Here is a 24,678-nt window from a genome sequence, read left to right on the forward strand (position 1 = left end):
TCCTGCTGATCCATCACTGTGATAGCCAGCAGCTCTGCACACAACAACACAAATACACAACCACACAACCGCACCTCAGCTCAGCCAACACGCCGTCCTACTGTGTCCAGCACACAAAAAAGGTTCAAACATTCATCTGTATCAGCTGATTGGTGTCCACAAACAAGCTTCAGGTCAATATTACAGCAAAATGACAACTCCAACATTTTAATTATCTTGTCTTTAAGAGATCTTGTTAAAGGGTCAAAAACTGGCATTAAAATATCATGAATTCAAGTTCAAGCCAATGTTTAGATGGTCACAGATCACATTTAATATTTATTCTAGAGCTACAATGATTAGTTCAGTAATTTAACAGGAGCCAATTACTTCAATTAATTATGAACTATTGTGATAATAAATCTTTTTTTTTTTTAAAGTGAGTATTTTCTGGACTTTTTCATCTTCTATTTCTTCTTCTGTTTTCTTTTTTTTAAAGATTTTGTTGGCATAGACGCCTTTATTAAGCAGTAGACTGACAGGAAACATGGGGGGGGGGGATGACATGCAGCAAAGGACTTCTGATTGGGATTCGAACCGGGATCAGCTGCGTATATATGGCATGTGCTCTAACCACTTGACCACCTGCACGCCCACTTTTTCATCTTCTATGACAGTAAACTGAATATTTTGGGGTTGTGGACTGCTGGTCGGGACAAAACTCAACATTTGAAGTTGCATCTTGGACTTTTGAAACATTTTTCATCACTTTCTGAGATTTTAAAGACCAAATAACTAATCGATTAATTGATAATTAAACCAATTGTTAGTTGCAGGCCTAAAATAAAATAATACATGTTTTATTGTTGACTGATCTTCAAATTATTTCCTTCATTAACCGATTATAGAGTCTGTCATATGTCTTGTTTTATTCAGCAGTCCCAAATCTAACAGATTATTTTCTCACATGACAAACACAAGCAGTCAGATCTTCACCACTGAGAAGCTGACACCACTAATTCTAACAATGAATTAGTTGGCTGATTGTTGCTGCTCCAATTTATTCACCCTCATTAAAATCAACTTATTATTAAAACATATTTTAACTAATATTGTAAAAGCCAACAGCCCATAAAACAAAGATTTCAGTGCTGATTGAAACCATCAGTGGATCCGAATCTAACCAATCTAAATATTTAAAGTGTTGATGTTCAGATATTTGTCGTTTTAAGTCTCGTGACCCCTCGTGATCTTGAGTGAGACGGCAGCCACGTCCAGCGGCGCCACTCTGTGTCCAACCCTGAACTTTGACCTCTGACTTCTATAGGAAGCAGCGGCAGGGGGGGACGAGATGAAAGGATCCTCACTGTCAGATCAATACAGATCTTTGACATCCGTCTGACTGTCGGTCGGACAAAATGAGACGTTCAATGACGTCATCTTAAGATCCGACAAGTTGTGATGAGCATTTTTTAATAGATCATATGATCAGTCGATGAATAGAGACAATAAGTGGCAGATTAATTAAAGTATTCCTTCCTCCCTCCGATAAAACACAAGCCATCTGCAATCTATGCAACGGGAGCATCTGCAAAAAGTTTCAACATGACGACATCAATCGGATCGGTGAATTAAGCCATTACAGCCGATCTCACTTAATTGCATAAAAAGCTAAATACCGGCCGATCCGATATAGCCGACCAGATCAGTGGAAAGCCTCGTAGTGACAAGTATCATTAGCAGACACCATAGTGGAGTCTTACGCTTAAAGTTGATAAAAGGTTAAATTATGGTGCAGATCACTTTCACTTCATCTAGTTTCGTTTATTTGGATCCCCATTATCCGTTACCCAGGCAACAGCTACTCTTCCTGGGGGTCCATGTTATAAATAAATACAACCAATTACAATTACAATATAAATGCATACCTAAATAGAGTCTCGCACCCCCCCCCCCCCGCTACCCAATAACCCTTAAACAGGCAACGTGCACCAGGAGATACAGACTCTTTAACCTTTGTGTTGTCCTCCCGGGTCCTCCCGGGTCCTTCCTCTGTCCTTCCTTCCTTCCTTCCTTCCTTCATCTGTCCTTCCTTCCTTCCTTCCATCCTTCATCTGTCTGTCCTTCCTTCCTTCCTTCCTCAGATCTAAGTTCAGCTGTTAGGGTAAATGTCCCCTCCTTCTGTCCTTTCTTCCTTCCTTCATCTGTCCTTCCTTCCTTCCTCCCTCCTTTCCTTCCTTCTTCCTCCCTTCCTTCCCTTCCTCCCTCCTTTCCTTCCTTCTTCCCTCCTTTCCTTCCTACCTTCCTTCCTTCCTTCCTTCCTTCCTTCCTTCCTTCCTTCCTTCCTCCCTCCTTCCTCCCTTCCTTCCTTCCCTTCCTTCTTCCCTCCTTTCCTTCCTACCTTCCTTCCTTCCTCCCTCCCTCCTTCCTTTCCTTCCTTCTTTCTCCCTTGCTTCCATTCCTTCCTCCTTTCCTTCCTTCTTCCGTCCTTTCCTTCCTTCCTTCTTTCCTTCATTCCTTCCTTACTTGAGGTGCAAATGACATAACTAGTAAGGTCTGTTTAAGGGTTAAAACAGTGACTACAAACTCGGTACAATTCCACTAAAACCAGCTTACATCATCGGTATCTATAGAAACACATGCAGTGAATCATCGGACGCTGATTCAGTACCGAGCAGCACTAACAGCTGATCTCAGACTGAAGACATGTTTGCTTTTGGTCAGCAGCGTTCCACCAAATGGCAGATGTTGTGACGTCGTGTGTGTGTTGATGTTTGTGAAGCTCCGGCCGACAGAATGCCTGAGCTGGCGTGAACGGCTGAGAAGAAAACAGCTTCCCCTGCATGTGGTCATTAAAGGAGCGGGAGGAGGCGCCGACTCCTGTTTGGACGACAGATGGTCGGCAGGGAGGAGAAATTCCTCCACGAACTGACGATGTGACACCTCTGAGTTTACACCGGCTAACACCTTTGTAGTGTTTCAGCTTTTAGTGGAGCTGAAGCAATAAACCGACTCACAGATATTTAACTTTTGGGCTGCAATGCAAGATTATTTTGTGGAATTATGGATTAATCTGTTAATTATTTTCATGATTAACCTTCCTGTCGTCCTCCCGGGTCAAATTGACCCCATCTCTTTTGACTGTTCCTTCTTTCCTTCCATACTTCTTTCCTCACTTCATTCCTCTTTTCCTCCCTCCCTCCTTACTTCTTTCTTTCTTTCTTTCTTTCTCTACTTACTTCCTTACTCTTTTCCTCCATCCCTCCCTCCTTACTCCTTTCCTTCCTTCCTCCCTCCTTATTCCTTTCCTTCCTTCCTCCCTCCCTCCTCCCTCCTTACTCCTTTCCTTCCTTCCTTCCTCCCTCCTTAATTATTTCTTTCTTTCCTTCCTTCTCTCCTTACGTCCTCCCTCCCTCCTTACTCCCTTACTTCCTCATTCCTTCCTTCCTTTTTTCCTCCATCCTTCCTTACTCCTTTCCTTCCTTCCTTCCTTCCCCTTTTCCTCCCTCCCTTCCTCCTTACTTCTTTCTTTCCTTCCTTCATTCATTTTTTCCTCCCTCCCTCCCTCCTTACTCCTTTCCTTCCTCATTCCCTCATTCCTTCCTTCCTTTTTTCCTCCCTCCTTCCTTACTCATTTCCTCCCTTCCTTCCTACCTCCTTCCTTACTCCTTTCCTTCCTTCCTGCCTTCCTTGATCTGAGGACAACAGGAGGGTTAATCAATTTGTCAATCAATTCTTGATAAATTGTAAGACGATGGTGAAAAATGTAAAATATTCATATTTGAGAAGCTCTGATCAGAATGACGCCAAATGATTGATTATCAAAATAGTTGAAAATTAAATTAATAGTTAAAAAATAATCAATTAACTGACCGTTGCAGCTCTGTTTAGCTTACTGTCACTAAAGACGAAAGAAGGCAGCATGTTTCAGACCAGAAAGTGAAAGTAGAGCTCTGCCTCTAAACTCTAAAGGACCTTCCTCTTCACTAGTTTATATTTGAGCTGCTTGAACTTGTGATAAAAGCCAGAAAACACACTCCGCTCCTGTCTGATCCTGGATGAACGCCCAGGAAACAAACTTCCACGGTATTCCCCAACATCCCCGAAGACATATTCACACATTCACACTCCCTGCCTCTCCCCTGGCCTCCAACACACACACACACACCCTCCCTCCAATCTCCACCATAGAAGGTTTGATGTTAAAATGACCAACATATTTTAAACATAACTCCTCTCTCTGTTGTTTGTCAGAGTCCGTCGGAGCTTCGGCGAGTGTTTGTGGTTGACAGGAATGTGTTGGTGACAGCCTGGATCACATTACCGACACCCGAGGAGGCCGATAATCTCTTAGTAGCACAGCCGGGTCGGCTAAATGTCACACGGCAGCCAAATCACCTGCTAATGAAAGCATGAGCGGGGCCAAGCCTCACTGCAGGGAGTACTAGAGACACCTTAATGGACAAATCTGAGCTTCTGCTGAGCCGCTACGTCTGATTTTATTCTCTTTAAAACACAAGAAATATCCAAGTAAGCAGGGATGATCGATAGTTTCAGGTCACTCGCTATAAAGGCAGAAAATATGTGGTTGTTTGTTAGTTTCTTGCTTTGTTTTCTTCATTTTATTTATTTATTTATTTTTGTTGTTTTTATAGGCGATATCCTTTCACTGGCTTTCTCCTTCTCTCTTCTGTTCTGTTATATTTTGGTTTCATACTTCATGTTACTTCATATGCCTAATGTATATGTAACAAGTACACTTATTTTCTAATGCAGATTATACTAAAAACTCAATAAAAAAGAAGTTGAAAAATAAATAAATGAAGGCACAAAACATCCGCATGTAGACTGGTTTAAAGTATGGATCTGACACTAACAATCAAGTTTAACGGCTTTATTTAAGTTAAACGTAGTCAATTTAAGCAACAGCGAGCAGAGGCAGAGAGAGAGAGAGCAGAGAGAGCAGAGAGAGAGCAGAGAGAGCAGAGACCTCGATATCGAAGTTCCAATAATATCGTAGGAATGTTTGTTGGTGCTTTCACAAAATATTTACACAAAGAGAATTTTATGCCATCACTTTACTATAATGCAGCTTTTAAAACCAGGAAGAGACAACACTTATCAGGACATCCAACATCTAAAACGATACCTGCTCTCATATCGCAATATAATTATCGTGTTGATTTATTGCCTTAATTAGTGTTATCGTTCCCGGCTCCAAATCATTATAGACTGTTAAATTAACCCAATAAACCTCCTACTGGTGGCTTATATGTGACTAGGCATGGGATGATAACCGTGTTCAAGGTATACCGCGATATCAAAAAGCCACAATAACCGAAACTGCCAAATTTTCCATCATACCGCTCCTAATATAAGGTATGAGCTGTTTTTAGTCTGGTCAGAGACAGGAAGTGCTGGTCAGAAATCCCTCAGGTGGTGCAGCTGCAGCGTAGAGTATCACGACCCCTCACTCCGTCATTACAGATTCAGGTTAAATTAACATGTCTGTCTTTACTTTTCTTCCTTTTAGGAACATTTTAGAACTGTAATCGCCATACCATGAAACCATGATATTTTTGCTTATGGTTATCATACCACCAGAATCTCATACCGGCCCATGCCTATATGTGACAACAGTATAGCGGTGCTTAGTGTAAAAATATTTAATGTGGAGATGTTCACCATAGTTACAACGTCCTCAGCAATTTCCTGTTTGAATAGCGGTCTGTCCCTTTCTGCTACGGAGCCAAGATGGCGACCATTAAGGGTGAGAAGTGTCCTAGTTACACACTCAACTATGGACACACAGTGCACACAATGTATTTCTCCATACCTCTCAGTGTGAAGGCACTAAGAAGTACTAAGTAGAGAAGTATTTGAGCCTTTCTTCACCTTTTGTGATTTACAAATCTTAATCTAATCAGCTCTGAGGTCACAGCGCGGTCCGCATGGGAAAAAACACGCGGCCGCCGCTCTAGTTTTAATCTGGATCTGGACTCTTTGCTCTGTGAGGCACTTTGAAACCGGCGTGTTTGTTGACAGAATAAATCTGACCCGACATGAAAAAGCTCGCTGGAGGCTGATCAAAGTGCACGGACGGACGCTCTCGGACGCTGATTTCCTGTAAGGCTTCAAAAAATTGATCCTATCTTCAAATAACCCAGATCACTTTAGACTCGAGATAAATGTCTCTTTTTAACGACACTAGACTTGAAATGAAGCTGGTAGAGACGGAGGAGGCCCAGGTTTCCTCTCCATACTTCATTTCTTTGTCTGAGGTCTCGAGGTCTCGTCTCAGTCTTGTCTTCCCGTCAGTTCGAGTCGAGGGGCCTCGCTTTGCCCTCCTGTCAGTCATCGTCCTGCTGCTGCTGGGAAACTCTCAGGATGGGAAAGTTTTACATTGCAGCGACAAAACCACCAGCTCACCTCAAACCCATCAAACTGTCACTGCTTCACGAGACCACAACGCTTATTTTTAAACCTAGGACGCCCCAAAACTATCACTCTAAAACACTTTATCATCCACAAAGTTAGAAAGTCTTAATGGAATTTAATTTTTACTTTACCAGGAGTTTATTTTTTTTATATAATTTGTTAATCTTCCAACAGAATTAGATTATATGTAGAAATATTGTTAGGATTTTAGCATCTCATTATAAAAAAATGCTGTCGTAAAAGAAAATAAATAGACCTTCTTCAATTTAAAAACAACCTTTTTGTATATTGTTTATCTACCTACCTCCCTCCCTACCTACCTACCTACCTCCCTATCTACCTACCTACCTAACTATCTACTTACCTCCCTACCTCCCTACCTACCTCCCTATCTACCTAACTACCTACCTACCTACCTCCCTATCTACCTACCTTCCTTCCTGTCTACCTCCCTACCTTCCTACCTACCTACCTCCCTACCAATCTACCTACCTACCTACCTACCTAACTCCCTACCTCCCTCCCTCCCTCCCTACCTACCCATCTACCTACCTACCTCCCTCCCTCCCTACCTACCTACCTCCCTCCCTCCCTCCCTCCCTATCTACCTACCTCCCTCCCTATCTACCTACTTACCTACCTACCTACTTACCTACCTACCTACCTACCCATCTACCTTCCTACCTCCCTCCCTCCCTCCCTCCCTCCCTCCCTACCTACCTACCTACCTACCCACCTACCTCCCTCCCTCCCTCTCTACCTACCTCCCTCCCTATCTATCTACCTACCTACCTACCTACCTACCTCCCTCCCTCCCTATCTACCTACCTCCCTCCCTATCTACCTACCTACCTCCCTACCTACCCACCTACCTACCTCCCTATCTACCTACCTACCTACCTACCTACCTCCCTCCCTCCCTCCCTATCTACCTACCTCCCTCCCTATCTACCTACTTACCTACCTACCTACTTACCTACCTACCTACCTACCCATCTACCTTCCTACCTCCCTCCCTCCCTCCCTCCCTCCCTACCTACCTACCCACCTACCTCCCTCCCTCTCTACCTACCTCCCTCCCTATCTATCTACCTACCAATCTATCTACCTCCCTACCAACCTACCTCCCTATCTACCTACCTACCAATCTACCTACCTACCAATCTACCTACCTATCTACCTACCTACCAATCTACCTACCTACCAATCTACCTACCTATCTACCTACCTACCAATCTACCTACCTACCAATCTATCTACCTCCCTACCAACCTACCTCCCTATCTACCTCCCTATCTACCTACCTACCAATCTACCTCCCTCCCTCCCTATCTACCTCCCTATCTACCTACCTACCTACCTACCTCCCTATCTACCTACCTACCCACCTACCTACCTACCTATCTACTATATCAGTGGTATAAAGTGACAATAATATCATTTATCGAGATTATTTCTGAGACAATATATCGTCCAACAGAAGTAGTTATCGAGACAGATCGAATCTTTAATAAATATAAAATGTGACAAACAGCAGTGATGTGTTCCTCCATGGTAGTCTGGTTAAAGATAGTGTTAAAAAGTGCTGAGTCATGCTGAATTAATTGATTAGCTTATGTAATTTTCAGTATTCAGTAAGTTTTTTTATTTTTATTTGACATAGCAGATGTTTTTTTACATGATTGCAGTTTTTCCGGCCGTTCCTACTTTTCCACTTCTTCTTTTTTCACTGTTACTCTCCCTGCTTCTCCAGTGTACTTTTTATTTGTCATCTCCGGATGTAGTCACTTCCCTTCTCTCTCTTTTTATTGCCTTTTAATTCTCTGTTTGTTGTTCGTTGCTTTATGGCTTTTATTGAGCTGCTGGGAACCCACATTTCCCATTGGGATCAATAAAGTGACTACCTATCTACCTACCTACCCATCTACCTCCCTACCTACCTACCCATCTATCTATCTGCCTACCTACCTACCTCCCTACCTACCTTCCTCCCTACCTACCTACCTACCTCCCTCCCTCCCTCCCTATCTACCTACCTTCCTCCCTACCTCCCTACCTTCCTACCTACCTACCTACCCATCTGTCTACCTACCTACCTACCTACCTACCCACCCACCCACCCACCCATCTACCTACCTACCTACCTACCTACCCACCCATCTACCTACCTACCTACCTACCCACCCATCTACCTACCTACCTACCTACCTACCTGTCTACCTACCCACCTATCTGTCTACCTACCTCCCTCCCTATCTACCTACCTACCCACCCATCTATCTACCCATCTACCTACCTACCCATCTACCTACCTACCTACCCACCTGTCTACCTACCTACCTACCTACCCATCTGTCTACCTACCTACCCACCCATCTGTCTGTCGACCTACCTACCTACCTACCTACCTCCCTACCTATCTACCTACCTACCTACCTACCTACCCACCTACCTACCTACCTACCTACCCACCTACCTACCTACCTACCTACCTACCTATTATATCAGTGGTATAAAATGGTCTTTTAAGTGACAATAATATCATTTATCACGGTTATTTCTGAGACAATATATCGTCCAGTAAAAGCAGTTATTGTGACAATACTATTTACGAGGTGCACCTGAATGCACCATGAACTCTCGTGTATGGTTGGTGCTTTCGGCAATGATATAGGTTATAGGATATTGGTATATACAGGGTTTTTTTAGGTTTTTTAGGTTTAGATATCGCAACTATCCCTCTCAAGATGGCGTTACGTGACTGTGGGGTAACAGCCTCTTTTTGGGAGTAAATCACCTCCAGAAATAGAAATTCAATTTTTTGTTAGGACAGTTTTATCGGGGTGGATCTCCACGGTTAAATAAATGTATGTAAAACTCTGTTCAGACTTTATTTAAAACCTCACTACCAGTTTTAAAGTCTTTATTTACTCAAACACCACTAAAACTAAACTTACTCTCTCAGCGTCTCAGAGTTTGTTGACATGATTACAGTCTCCTGAATTCCTGACAGCAACTTGAAGGCTCTCAAGTATTTACAGTCGCTGATGATAAAGTGGGTTAACTCCACCCAGCTCCTCCTCCTCCTCCTCCTCCTCCTCCTCGTCTAAACACGTGAGGAAGTCGGTAAAAAAAGAGCTGCAGGTGAAACTCCAGCTGGTCATAAACAGTCCAGTTAATCATTTGTCATAGAAAAAAAAAAAAGAGATAAAAACAAATAGACGTTAAAGCCATGTTACAGAGAGCAGGAATCCAACCTCTAGAAAGTCACTTTATATTCAATTACATATTAAATATTAATGTGAAAATCTGGAAAATAAATGACTATATATAATAATAATAATAGTTTTACACTTATTTTATGTATGCAATGTGTTTACTACAAACAAACTGACCACTGCCATAACGGGCAACCCCTCTCACCCTCTGCATGGGACGGTGAGCGGCCTGAAAAGCTCCCGCAGCAACAGGCTGAAACAGAAACAGAGCGCTTTCGAAGGTCTTTTATCCCCATGTCAGTTCGACTTTTTAACAGTTCTATTTAGTTTGTAATGTCTGTCGCACTTTTTTAAAAATCCCTGTGCACTTTAAATTGTATTTTTATTTATAGCTGTCTACCAGAAGGGCAACTTTTTAATCTGTTATTCTGCCCAGCTGATAGAGAGCACAGTAGCATCTTCTTCTTTTAAAGTATTTCTATGAACTGTGTATTTTATTTTACTCTTTGTACAATTTGTCCAGCTTTTCCTTCTTGTCAAAGCTGCTGTCATGAACAAAGACAATATATATTTTGCAAAATTAATGCAAAAATGACCACATAATGCAGGGTTCCCGCTCTTTTCTATAAATCATTTCCCAGGTCTTTTCCAGGTCTTTTCCAGCTGCTACAGTATAACAGACAACTTATTATTTTCTACAGTTGTACTTTGCATTTTGCACATATTCCCATATTGCTTCTATGTTTGTTCCTCTCCCAAACCCAGAAGTCTGATTTAAAAGATGTGCAGTCTGTTCAGAAATTAGTGTTTTCCATGGCATGAAAATTGGTCGATCATTTTCCAGGTTTTTCCAGGACTAATGGGAACCCTTGTAACGGTGTGATATAATAGTTTTACTCTTATTTTATATATTAAATGTTTTTATATGTTTGTCTAGTTAGTTATTTTAGATGGACAATATATATTTTTAAATTTAATTATAGTTAGCCTTTTTCTAAATTGCAAAAACGGTTTAATGCTAAAAATGTTTTAGCCCAAAAAAAAAAAAAGAAAAAAAAAGGATTTCCTGCAGCTGCTTCAAAACTTTTCAACTCAATTTGAGGAAGCTCGTTTATCTTCAGTGAAACCAGTGAAAAAAAAAACATCACATCATGTTTTTTTTCCTGTTTACTTTAAAAGAATAAAGACTCCAGACAAGATGAAACCGCTCGATAACATTTTTCTCTGCATTGTGGAAGTGACCCGGCTGAACTCGACGTCGCCCCGCCGCGCTCGTTATACGACAGAGAAGGAAGAGAGAAGAAAAAAAAGCCACGTTTTTGTGTTGTTGAAGCACGAAAATGGAGTTTGGACCTGGCTGAAGGGAGGGGGGGAGGGGGGGGGGGGGGGGGGGGTAAGTGGGGTGGAGGGGGGGGAACACAAAAGGAATATTTATTTACCCCGCCTCCATCACACAACAGGACGAGGGTGGAGAGCAGAAAGAGGAAGAGTGGCAGAAAGAGCTGGTGAGGCTATTCACAGCTTCAACTGAGCCTCTGTCAAACCTCACACTGTAACACACACACACACACACACACACACACACACACACACACACACACGCACACACTCTCACTAGTACAAGGCAGAGGAGGGAGGGGGGGGAGGGGGAGGGTGTGTGTGTGTGCAGAGTCTCTGTTGAACAAATACCATTGAAAGAGGAAAAAGGATTTCCTTGAGCGTTGAAGCTGATTCTGCTTCTCGGCTGTCTTCGTCAAAACAAACAACGGGCATAGCTTAGTGTGTGTGTGTCTGTGTGTGTGTGTGTGTGTGTGTGTGTGTGTGTTAAGCGTGTCAGTGTATGTCTGTATGTGTGTGTCTGTATGTGTGTGTGTGTCAGTGTGTGTGTGTATGTGTGTCAATATGTTCAGTGTGTGTGTATGGGTGTCTGTTAGTGTGTGTGTGTCTATATCTGTATGTATGTCAGTGTGTGTGTGAGTCTGTGTTCAGTATGTCTCTGTGTGTGTGTGTGTTCAGTTTGTCTGTGTCCAGTGTATGTGTGTGTGTCTGTATGTGTGTCAATGTGCTCAGTGTGTGTGTATGTCTCTGTGTATGTGTCTGTTAGTGTGTGTGTCTATGTGTGTGTGTCAGTATGTTCAGTGTCTGTGTGTGTATGTGTGTGTGTATGCGTGTCAATATGCTCAGTGTGTGTGTATGTGTCTGTGTGTGTGTGTCTGTATGTGTGTCAGTATGTTCAGTGTCTGTGTGTGTGTGTATGTCTATGTGTGTGTGTATGTATATGTGTCAATGTGCTCAGTGTGTGTGTATGTGTGTCTGTTAGTGTGTGTGGCTATCTGTGTGTGTATGTGTGTGTATGTGTATGTCTGTTAGTGTGTATGTGTATGTACGTCTGTTAGTGTGTGTGTGTGTGTGTATGTGTATCTGTCAGTGTGTATGTGTATCTGTTAGTGTGTGTGTGTGTGTATGTCAGTGTGTGTGTGTGTATCTGTCAGTGTGTGTGCAGAAACACACCAGCCCACTCTAACCAGCAGCAGCAGCAGTTGTCGCCTCACGCAGCAACTTCCTCTTAAATTTCCCCTAAACTTCTCAGTAGCAGCAGGGTGACACCGACGCCCCCCCCCCCCCCCCCCCGGACATTAGAAATGAGTGTGTGTTGAGCTGAAATGAGACTCAGCTTTAAGTTCTGACGCAGGTTGAACAAATCTCACAATCTGCTTTAATAAAGACGTATCACATGAATGACATCATCAACACTAACGACTAATAACAGCTCTCACTCCCAATGCAGGTGGGTTCTAATAGAATGCTCACTACTGATGGTTCTACCTGCATTGGGAGCTGCAGTGTGAGGACTGTATTCATGCTTTTCACTCAGTTTTAATAGACAACATTAACCAATTATGTATTTTCTTGTTTAATTGATTACTTGTTTTGTCTTTAAAATGTCAAAAAATAGTAAAAAAATGTTCCTAGTTTCTTAGAGCTCTTGGTCATCGATCATTTATGATACAGAAAGGTTCAAACTCTTACATTTGAGAAGCTGAAACCCAACAAACATTTTTCTTCTTTCCTCCTAAAATATTATAAAATCTGATTAATTGAAATAGTTGCTGCTGTTTAAACTTGTAATTCAACTAATCCACTCTCAGTAAATCGCCAGAGCTCTTGGTGTCGTCTTCAAAAGTTCAAAAACACCCCTAAAATATTCAGTTTGTCATCATTTATAACACAAAAAGCTTCAAATCATTACGTTTAAGAAGCTGAAACAAACAAATATTTGTCGTTTTTTTATCTTTAAATAAAGTAAAATCTGATTATTCAAATAGTTGCTGCTGTTTAAACTTGTCATTCGACTAATTAGCTCTCCAGTTGCAGTGAAATTCAATAAATTTGGGGGTTTTTTTCTTCATTGTTTTCTAACCTATAAAAGCTATTTAGGTTTCAGATTGTTGTGTCTGGCATTTAGACTTTTTATAGACGACACTCTGAGTCCTAAACGTCATCTAACAGATTTTAAGAGAAGCAGGAAACGCAGCTCGGTGTAGATAATGTGGCCGTTTCCTCTGAATCACCACACGCACGCCAACGCTAACGCTAACCCAATGACATCAAGTTTCACTGAAGAGATAAAATGTCAGGTGGGCGAGAAACTGCAAGGAACTGAAAGAGAAAAAAAAAACCCACTTCCTGTCCATAAGTCACAGGACTGTTAATACACAATGAATGGACAGTCTCTAAAACAGGGGTGTCAAACATGCGGCCCGTGGGCCAGAACCGGCCCGCCAAGGGGTGCAATCCGGCCCACTTTCCTTCCTGTGTTCTTTTCCTTCCTTCCTTCCTTCCTTCTGTCCTTCCTACTTCCTTTTATCCTTTCTTTGTTCCTTCCTTCCTTCCATCTGTCCTTCCTCCCTTTCTTCCTTCCATCTGTCCTTCCTCCCTTTCTTCCTTCTGTCCTTCCTTCCATCTGTCCTTCCTACTTCCTTTTATCCTTTCTTTCTTTCTTCCTTCCTTCCTTTTATCCTTTTTCTTCCTTCCTTCCTTCCATCTGTCCTTCCTCCCTTTCTTCCTTCTGTCCTTCCTACTTCCTTTTATCCTTTCTTTCTTTCTTCCTTCCATCTGTCCTTCCTCCCTTTCTTCCTTCTGTCCTTCCTACCTTTCTTTCCTCCTTCCTTTTGCCTCTCTTTCCTTCCTTCCCTTCTTATTTCCTTCCTTTCTTCCTTCCTTCCCTCCATCTTTTTAATGATCCGGCCCACATCAGATCAAATTGGTCTGTATGTGGCCCTTGAATGAAAATGAGTTTGACACCTCTGCTCTAAAACATACTGTTATTATTAAAAGACTTGTTTTATTTATACTGTACTACCTTGATGACACCACTACGTTGCTTAGCTCTGTGTGATGATGTCAAACTGGATTTAATTGAATAAAAGCAGCTCTTCAAACACACCAACACACTTTCCTGCATGTATAAAAAAGGGAACTTGATACAACGTCAGAGGCAGTTTCCCGTTCATTCCTAAGAAAGCTGCTGAGTGATGCATGAAACCAAAAAATATCTTGTTCCTCTTCTGCTGAATTTCTGCATCATTGTGGCTTAAAGAGCAGCGCACTCTCAACTTCCTGTTTAACCCTCCGAAAACACTTCTGGCTCTTTTAGACTTTTAAATGTGATCGGACTAAAAGGATCAAACTACTTAAAGTAGTATCAGCTGATTTATAGACGTCTCTTTCACAATAAAAGTCTATGAGTTTAAGTCTTTTAAAGCCGAGAGCTTCACGTGATGTTGTAATTACACAGTTTGGCCACTATGTTAAATTGGCGCTGTTCCTGGAGGCTGGAGGCTGTGTTCGAAACCGCACACTACATACATCTGTACTACATACTTCCATCCTACACACTAAAGGACCAGATAGTAAGCAGACCGTTACTTTACACTGTAGTAAACTACACGATTACCCACAATGCATTTCGTCCCTACCGGAGCTGAAGTCATCAGGCTGAAGCTGATTTCATTTTAGCTCTAACTCTGTAAATAAACCACTTTATCCACATTTCTAACCTTTTTAGGAAGAAAGTAAAGTAGCCCTTTAGATCCACAATGTGACGCTAATTTGTCCAAATAACACCTGTTTAAAGTTTTGTTCCTGAGAATTTTTTTTGTCTGAGCTTGGCCATATAATGCTTCGAGATGTTGAGCCAAAGATACACCATGTACCATTATATTTCACACAACATCCATTAACCCTTACATACTGTTCGGGGTCCAATTTAACCAATTTATTTTAGCATCCACAGAAGCACAGATGCCTTCTTTCAGTGCTGCCAGTTCAGACGTTACATCAGTGCGAAGTGAAGCGATAGCACTAAGAACAGCATTGTCCGAAGTGGTGGAGTTAGCTTGGTCGGTGCTAACGTTAGCACCTGAGGGTTGTTAGGCATAGAGCAATAGTCAAAAAGGGACTCTACAGCACAAAATATATCACCAGAACGATTGCCTGTACTTAATTAAGAAACAATGTATATGTAGAAAAACCAAGGTACTATTATTTGTCGAATTATTGGACAACTGGCAGGGAGCTCCAAAATCTTCCGTCTTACCCACACATCTCACCACCAGAAGTCCATTTGACCAATTTATTGATTCATATTTTTTGTTTGACCTGACCTGAATCAGCATTCAAACATGTTGCTGTATAAATGTCTTTTTTTTCTCCATAAGATTAATCAAACCTTTATTAATGACTAATACTAACTATATAAGTCAGAATATGAGCAGTACGTAAGGGTTAAACACCTTTGGGATGAACTATAACACTGATCTTCGGTGTAATGTAGTGTATTATAGCTCTTTTATAACTGACACAAGTTAACCTGTACCTGCTGTATAATGCATATAATGACAGTTGAGAGTTTCTCCTCCCGCTGAATAAACAAGCAGCCCTTCGGCCTTCGGTCACGTGACTCAGATCCTTCTTATCAGGTGAAGAGTCTCTCTGCTATCAGGTCTCACAGGAGATCAGGTATTGATCTGGATTCAATCCAACTGCTGATGATAATGATGACTAAAGACAGGTGGAGGAGGAGGAACACTGTTGTCTTTTTGTTTGTTTATGTCGCCAACGGCAACCAAAAAAACCCACAAATGACGACAGGGACAGGTGCATGAGGACGGATGCAGTTCCTGATTCTTAGAAAGCTGAAATAAAACTTTTGCTTCCTGTTTATTTATGAAATGGCTAACTACAGTAGAAACAGAAAGGCCATTGTTGAGATTTAAATATAGAAATACTTTTATTATATTGACACTATATTCTATTTGACATGTTTGTTGATATTTGCATACTGTATTATTTTAATATTTGGCAACTAATTGATTAATCGCTGCAGCTCTGGTCTTCAGTATTGATTTAACTGCTGATTTTTAGTTGATTAGTTTAGTTTAGTTCGCTACTATTTCCTTAAGCTCGCCATGATGTCATCAAACATCCAATTAAGACTCAAAAACCAAAGACAATGTGCTCAGCTGTTGTTCTTTTTTCCAGCTCGTCACCCTTTCATTGAGAGAAACTGGATGTGTCACCTGGTATTTTATTTATTGTGACAGTCTCCTAAACTCTCTGCCAGCATGTCGTCATTTACACCTGCCAGACGGGCAGCGGAGAAGAAGTATGCAGATCTGTCCGAACACGCCGAGCTCAAATCCCTGAGCTGTGTGTGTGTGTGTGTGTGTGTGTGTGTGTGTGTGTGATCAGTTTGCTGCAGGAATGATGAAAAACCTCCTCTGGGTTCAGTCACCGAGACGAAAAGCTGCTGTGATAGATCATTTGTCTCAGCTCAAATCGACTCTGTGTCATAATTCAGCGTTTGAGAGTTTAAAACAATCGAGAGTCGGCAGAATGTTGATTATCATAGCTGATTATAGACAAGGTATATTTCAGTAAAGTGTCTTAAATCAGCAGTCAGGTGTCCATATAAACAGTAAAGAGGTTTTCCTCTCTGTAATCATTCCTCTTGTTCATACTGACTATTAAAAGATCTCCTTTAAATGAGCTTTCAATGTAAAGTGATGGAGGACTAAATCCACAGTGTTTCCACACAGTCATTTAAAAGTCTCTGATCATCTTCTATTGAGCTTCAGCAGTCTGAGTTAATCATACCAAGTGATATCTGACACATTTACAGTCTCTTTCTTCATCTTCCTCCTTTCTTTCTTCATCTTCCTCCTCCTTCTTCTTCGTGCTCTTTCTTCCTCTTTCTTTCATTCCTCACTTTCTTCCTCTTTCTTTCCTTCCTCATCTTCCTCCTCCTTCTTCTTCGTGCTCTTTCTTTCAATCCTCACTTTCTTCCTCTTTCTTACCTTCCTCATCTTCCTCCTCCTTCTTCTTAATGTTCTTTTTGTCCTCTTCTTCCTCCTTCTTGTTATTTCTTCCTCTTTTTCTGTCTTTCTTTCTTCCTCTTTTTCTTTCTTTCTTCTTGACTGCTGAAGCTTTAGATGAACTTCTAAACATGTTTTTCACACAAATGGAGGACTGTGTGTCACTGTATGAACGGTCAGTATGAACAGGAGGAACTGACTCATAACTGACTTCATATATAAAATAATATCTGCCTTTAATTCACAGTAAAGATGATTGATATGATTTATGACCTTTTTAAAACCGGCTGAATCTGATTATTTATAGCTGTTTAAACTGAACCAGCAGCCTGAATATAAACTGTTAGAAAACGTCCCGCTGACTCAAACAGAGAAGAAGGTTTCCTGTCAGTTTAACTGTGGAGATGAATTAGTGACAGCAGCTGTGATGAATGACGTCTTTTCTCCTCCTTTATTACTCAAACCTGTTTTTTTGAGTCTAACAAGCTGAGAAATTAACTTCTAGTTCTCTGAATATCCCGACTGTCTTTCTCCAACTTCTATGATTTCCAGAGTTTTTCCAGGACTGATGGGAATGCTGATCTTTCCTTTCTCAGCTTGGATGAAGTTTCAGCTCTTCAGATCAATCAGGATGTGGTTTAATGATAAATTTAGTTTCCAAAACCAACTAATGATAAATGATTAGTTTTATCATCAACTGTTTTATTGATTAATCCAGTTGTTTGTCAGAAAATAGTGAAATATGTCCTTTATAGGTCCCAGAGACCAAGGTGACGTCAGCCAACCGTATTTAAAGAGAACTCAAAATATTCCAGTCCATTGATGAACTCTCCAACTCTCCGACTCTCCATTTTCTAGCTTTAATTGAGTCATAACTAAACTCTGGGTCAAGTGATCGACCCTCTGAGTGTTTCTCCTTTCATGGAGACCGCAGTCAATGGTCACAGTGACCTTTGACCCCTCCACACAGCAGGAGGGGGGGGTTTAGGCGGTTTAAGGGGGGGTGTTAGACTTGTATGAAGAGCTGCTGCTGTTGTCTGGCTCCTTTATTGAGCAGCAGCAGCTCTGAATTAAATGATATGTGTGTGTGTCTCTGTCGGAGGATGAATAGACGCTCGCTTTCTCACAGCAGTAAATAAAACTGGAGACGCACGCCGACCGTCACCGAGAACAAAGTCAAGATTTACAGCGTTCATCATCACAGCGACTCTTTATGGATGATCAAGGCTGGAGGATTAGACTAACATCTCACATCAGGATAACGATACCAATCACATCTTCATTAGGGATGAGTCATTAAAACCCAAACCTTTGTCATGTGGTCGTTGTTTGTTTGTTTTAAATTGAAAAACTTTAATCAAGAGTTGAGCTGTGTAGTGTAGTATGAAGTAGAGCCCAAAAGAGAAAGAGATATTGGCCTATCATATGTACCGATATTTTTTTAAAAGATATATATGTAGAAAGTATTTTATGTATTTAATCCTTTTTTCTTTTCCAGGTATCTGAACTGTACTTGAGTATGAGACTATTTACTTTTACTCCCTAAATTTGACCCTAACTACCTGTAATTTCTACTCCTTACATTGTTAAAAACAGGCTCGTTACTTGTTTCAACCACGATGACATTATAAAAAGAAGAGAGGACGTAGAAATAAGTGTTTGGTGTGCTGTATGTGTGCAGACCTTGCAGGAATATGACAGCAGCAGTAAGACTAGTACTACCATATGAACACATGCTGTACACAGTTTACAGAGGTCCATTATAACAGCAGTCTGTGACAGTGAGTGAGTCAGTGAGGAGTGATTAACGCGATTTTAAAAAATTAACGCGGTAATCACATCGTGATTAACGCTGACAGTGCTAATATTTATATTATATATCTATTTATATTCTGTCTGAAATTTGCCTTGCATCAAACCTAGACTGTGTCCAGTGATTTTTTGTCTGTGCAGGTTGTTAACAAAAGATGCCGAGTTATCAAAAGAAGTAAAAAATCATTTTTACTTTTTACTTTTGTACTTAAGTGCATTTCAGAGCCTGTACTTTCTTACTTTTACTTGAGTAAAGAAGTTGAATCAGTACTTCTACTTTTACCAGAGTCTTGTTTTACACACATATCTGTACTTCTACTTAAGTACAGATACGGTGGGAGTACTTTTGCCACCTCTGCCTGCTAGCTAGGTGAGTGGAGGGAACATGATGCAGACGAAACTAAAAGTGAAATATGTGGAGCAGACTTGAGCTATCGTGGTTTCACACGGACCAAAAGCTGCTGTCTGCTGTGACGGATCTGACGCTGATCACCAAACTAGTACATCAACGCTTCGAACAGTTCCTCAAAAGTGTGACAAAGCGTTACGTCTCTCATTACTAACATGACTGTAGAGGATATGCTAAGCGTGGTTTATGACCAATAGGAAAACAAGTAGTAGATGTGGAAGTAGTAGAAGAATAGGGGCACAAGTTACAGTCTCTTGCTCCTGTTTATCAAAGAACACTTTGGAAATGATTGGCTACAAGCAAAAAAACATATAAATAGTCTTTGTTTTCAGCATCTGGGTACAAAAAGGATCAAATGCTGGTATCGTTTCACTCGGTACAGGGTTATTTTCAGTCATTAAAATAAATGTCTGATTATCACATAGAGGCTCATACTGTTACCCTAACGGCCGATAATTAAAATCTGATCTTTATCAAACCTGACTGTCACTATAAGGTCTGGTTAACTAGTCAGGCCTGTTTATTGCTTTATGACACACTGTAATAACAGTATGTGTGTGAGTCTCATTCAGATACCAGGTTTTATATCCACCATCTGTTTAACAGTCAACAGTGTTACGCATTGAGGCTTTTCGTTATCAGTCAGTCTGTCAACCTGCAAGCCTGTTAGTCAGCCAACACACACACACACACACACACACACACACACACACACACACACACACACACACACACACACACACACACACACACACACACACACACACACACACACACACACACTACAACTGGGCAACTACTGTTTAATGCCTGTTTTAGGCTCACAAGCGTGTTAAACTGAGGCTAATTTAGACGTTATTGCCAAAAAACAAGTATCTGTGCAGAAATGTGCTGAGTGCATATTAAATTTTTTATTTATTTTAAAGTCTTTCCTCCACTAACCAAATATAAGCAAAGACAATATGGTAAGCTGACAAAAGCTGAATATCAGACATCTATATTTTTCACTACTAGCCTAAATGTTACATTTATGACATGCACCAAGTATCAGAAGAATAAGTCTTGTGGACAAAGTGAGGTACAAAGAACTGTTTTGGACTCGGCACCAATACTCAAATCCCTTTCAAAGGAAACCCAGCCCTGCTACTGATATAAAAACCACAATCTGTGACCCACATGTAGAGAAAATGAGTCGCCCCATCACCAACAACAAGCTACAATCTGGTATCATTCACAAACTGATTGACAGCAAGCATCTACTTTCAATTACAATCAACTAACAAACACTCCAATTAACCACAAGCAGAAACCCAAGCCAACAGTAGGACCATTAACTTCCATTAAATCATCATTTTATACCATGAATATATTAAAACTACAGCTTCAACTACAGATTACTGTTGTTATTGTTTAATCTATCAATTACTGTCTCAATTGATTAGTTGTTTGGTCCTTACATTTCAGAAAGGCTTAGAGGACTCAAAAAGTCAGAAAATCTTCGCATTTGAGATTTTCTTTAAAAAAAATTAAAAATAAAAATGCTCAAAATGATTAACTGATTATGAAAATAGTGACCAATTAATTAGACCAAAACGATACTGATATCAAATATCGGTTGGATCGGTACTAGCCCAGGTAACATATCGGTAACAGAACTGAAAAAGTCAGTACCATTAACCTCCATTAAATCATCATTTTATACCATGAATATGCTAAAACCAGTGCTGTAAATAATGATTATTGTCATTAGTGATTAATCTGTCAATAAGTGTCTCAATGAATTGATTAGTTGTTTGGTCCACGAATGTCAGACAAGCAAAGTCAGCCAATATTCACATTTGAGAGACTGAAACCAGAGATTTTGACTTTTTTCCCCTTTCTTTAAAAAATTCAAAAATACTCAAAATGATGAACTGATTATGAAAATAGCTGACAATTAATTATAGACCGAAACGATAATGTAACTGATATCAAATATTGGTCAGATCGGAAGTGTGTATTCCTACAACTAATCAATTAATTGACTAACTTCTACAGCTTTACAAAATTCACACACACACACAAAACAGCATACTAACTAGCTTATTGCATTAAAAATGATTTAAAACTCTCAGTGGACCAACATTACTGAATGATGGGAGGCTGCAGCAGTACAAACCTCCCCACACTTTAAACATGAATTATAACAGCAGACAAAGCACAAATTTATCCGTTATTTCCAAAAAAAGACAGCTTCAAAACTAACTTATTGCATTAAAATGGGTTAAAATTCTCAGTGGACCAACATTACTGAATGATAAAGCACTAAATTAGCCATTATTTCGAAATAAAAGACAGCATATAAACTAACTTACTGCATTAAAAAATAATTTAAAATTAAAACTCTCAGTGGACCAACATTGGGAAGTTACAGTGGAACAAAACACACATTAAATTAAACCCTTACAGCAGATAAATCACTAAATTATCCATTGCTTCCATTAAATAATAAATAACTTAGTGCTTTATTATTCAGTAATGTTGGTCCATTGAGAGTTTTAACTCACTTTAATGCCATAAGTTAGTTTATATGGTGTCTATTATTATAAAAGACACCATATAAACTAACTTAATGCATTAATATGAGTTAAAACTCTCTGTAAACCAACATTGGAAGGTTGCAGTCCAGCAAAACACACTTTAAATAAGCAGATAAATCGCTGAGTTATCCTTTATTTCCCCCCAGAAACACCACCAACCACCGTTACTTTCTCCCCCAGAGTGACCGACTTGAGGGCGACCTTACCCCGCATCCAGTCCACCACTTGTTGCGGTCTCCACTTAGTCACAGCCTCCATGGCGGTTTTTAATAAAGTAGCTTCTCTCTTTTTATCCAAAAAACCACTGAAAACACACCAGTTATTCAGACATGTTAACTCCTAACAGCTCCGGTAACACACACCGACACCGGACGGGCCAACGGTCCGCCGCGCGCTCACTGACTAACTGAACTAACTGATCTCGCTTGTGCAGAAAGTTTAAAAGGCAAGAGATGCAGAAGCGCGTGCGGCAGGGTGTCCGGTTACCAGAGTGATAACCACGCCCCTTTCTCTACTCTCATCCAATAACTGACGATGCTGCCTTCAGGTACAGTTGTAGATTGGAATAGAATAGTTTTATCGTCACAAATCTCTGTATACAGTAAAATATTTTGGGTGGATGTACAAAATTTTATACTGCCAAAAAGCTGATTAGCCATTTCTTCTCAGAGATAGAGATGTCCTGCTTTGAAAATGAAGAGAAAGACAAAGATTTTGTTTATCTTGTACAGTTGATTTTGTTGCTGGGAAAATTCTATATACATAAGAAGAAATGGACTCCAAGCCAAACTTTGGACATTTTGCTCAAGACTTATATTGTCACAATTCTACTAGATGTAAGGGGGAAGGTATTTCTCCTACATAAAAGTACAGTTGTGTGTGTTGGGAGGGTTGCACATAAAAACCTACGATTCTTCGCTGAACTACTGAACTTTTTGGTACAGCAAGAAACCGTGTGACTTAATGTCCACCCAAGACGTTGCAAAGTTCATTACTGTCCTCTAACTGAAAAGTGTTGATCAGAGTAAAACAAATGTAAAATGTGTACTTAAAGTGGCATTACATTAAAAAAGAGAATTAATCACTAAACACACCCATAACTGATACACTTTTTCACAATTATACATTGGCTTTTGATTAAAAAACACAGAACTTTTGACATATGATATACTTAAGCTGAATCAATATAAATTGAGTCAGCTCACTCCTAATTTCACTCATATAAACATAGCACAAAAAGTAAGGACATTTGTGTTTGGTACATTATTTCTATGTTGTAACAATACTTCCTAGCAATAAATCTTATGCCGTTGGAAAGCCTGTTTATTTCCCTTTTAAATGGTGCCACACTTGTAAGGAACATGCATTTGTGGGATGAGCAGCAGAGTTGTGTATGTGGGTTGTGCCCATGAAAAATTTGGCAAATCTTCTCTGCCAATGCCGAACAGCTTATTCTGCTGTTGACTCTTGTTTGGTGTTGTTTGGTGGATGACTGAAGATATAGTATAGACATAGTATACTTAATGTATTTTATTATAAAGACTTTATATATCTCGGACAGTATCAATAATAGCACACATACACAAAACACCTGCTTTCACCTTAAAACAGGACTTCTGCCAGATGGACGTGTGGTTTTCAGATTTCCCTGATAACACCTGAATGCATCACTATTCAAAGCTGATGTGGGCGGAGCTTCCTGCTGTGATTCAGGTGGGTTAGAGGAGCCCAAAGTGATGAAGGCTCCTTTATATCTGTATTTTACAGTAAGAGATGAGAGGAAAGGTGAAGGAGTGATGACAGAAGAGGACATACAGTTACACAAAGTATTTTCTTTTCTTTCAGTAAGACTTTTCAATGGAGCAAATGCTTGTGTAAGTATTACAGTATAATATATATATTCAAAAGTGGTGGAAAGTAAGTACATTTACTCAGATACTGTAAAGTAAAACTCGCGAACCCTGTCATGTTTCAGATGTCTATACGTGTCTAGCAGCTCCACCAAGGAACAGTGGCATAAATATCGACGGTGCAACCGCTGCAGCTGCACCGGGGCCCAGACGCTGTCAGGGCCTCATGAAGGAAGAAAAAAAAAAAGCAGCTGTATTGTTTTTGTGAATGAAATAGCTCGGGGTGGGTCAGTAAGGTAGGCTAGCTGAGTGGCTGGTATGGGAGGAGGAAAATAATGTCCAATCACCTTGATAGCTGTCAGTCATGATGAGTCGCGATGACGTGACGTAGTTGTTTCTCCTTTCAGTAGGAAAAAAAGCAGGTGTATGAAAGTTGACAAGAAAAGATAAAAGTATCATGTTTAGCAAGCTCAAACAAAACAGCAGCGCGCAAAAGAGGAAGGAAAGAAAGAAGCAGGATGAGGGTAAAGCTAAAATGACCAAATTAGACACGTTTTTTTCTCAAACCCAGGCAACCCAGGCAAAGGCCAGCATGCAGCCGGAGGCTAGCGGTAGCTTGCTAGCTAGCTCCGTAAATGAAGCGGCATTGACCGCCGCGTCCCGCTTCTCCGGACTCAGTGGACTGGCTATACTATAGCTACTCTCTATTGAGAACAGCAGAGAGGACTTTGGATCTGAGCAGCTTCGTAAATGACTTTGCTGAGCTTCTAATGAGTGAGTACAGCTTCTCTTTGGTATGAAGTGGAATTAGTGGGATTTAAATTTATGGCAATATACTTGTACCTCATATGTCGGAAAAAATGATTGTGTGATATAGGTGCCACATCCATTCATTAATGCTGTGTTTTTGTAAGGCATATATATAATGAGCTGTGTTTTTCTTGATGGTTATGCTTATGGACATACTGTGCAAGATATCTTTGTGTAGCTTTGTTAGTGTCGACTATATTTGAATGT

The 24,678-nt window shown here is 40.4% G+C and overlaps 1 protein-coding gene and 1 long non-coding RNA gene across 2 annotated transcripts in view; both read right to left on the reverse strand.

Annotated features, from left to right (window-relative positions):
- The window catches only part of cnksr3 (cnksr family member 3), a 77,530-nt gene extending 55,340 nt beyond the window's left edge, over positions 1-22,190 (reverse strand). Inside the window, exon 1 of the mRNA XM_053337458.1 lies at positions 22,018-22,190. Within this exon, the coding sequence (XP_053193433.1) occupies positions 22,018-22,069 (52 nt within the window). The 5' untranslated portion in view covers positions 22,070-22,190. The remainder of the gene's footprint in view (positions 1-22,017) is intronic.
- Positions 8,110-8,857, reverse strand: LOC128377624 (uncharacterized). The gene is made up of 3 exons (XR_008323337.1): positions 8,826-8,857; positions 8,658-8,673; positions 8,110-8,317 (listed from the first exon to the last, which is right to left on the reverse strand). It is a non-coding gene; the product is annotated as an uncharacterized LOC128377624 (long non-coding RNA).
- Positions 22,191-24,678: the final 2,488 nt, after the last annotated feature.

This window comes from Scomber japonicus, chromosome 17 (assembly GCF_027409825.1).
Source record: "Scomber japonicus isolate fScoJap1 chromosome 17, fScoJap1.pri, whole genome shotgun sequence".
NCBI lineage: Eukaryota > Metazoa > Chordata > Actinopteri > Scombriformes > Scombridae > Scomber > Scomber japonicus.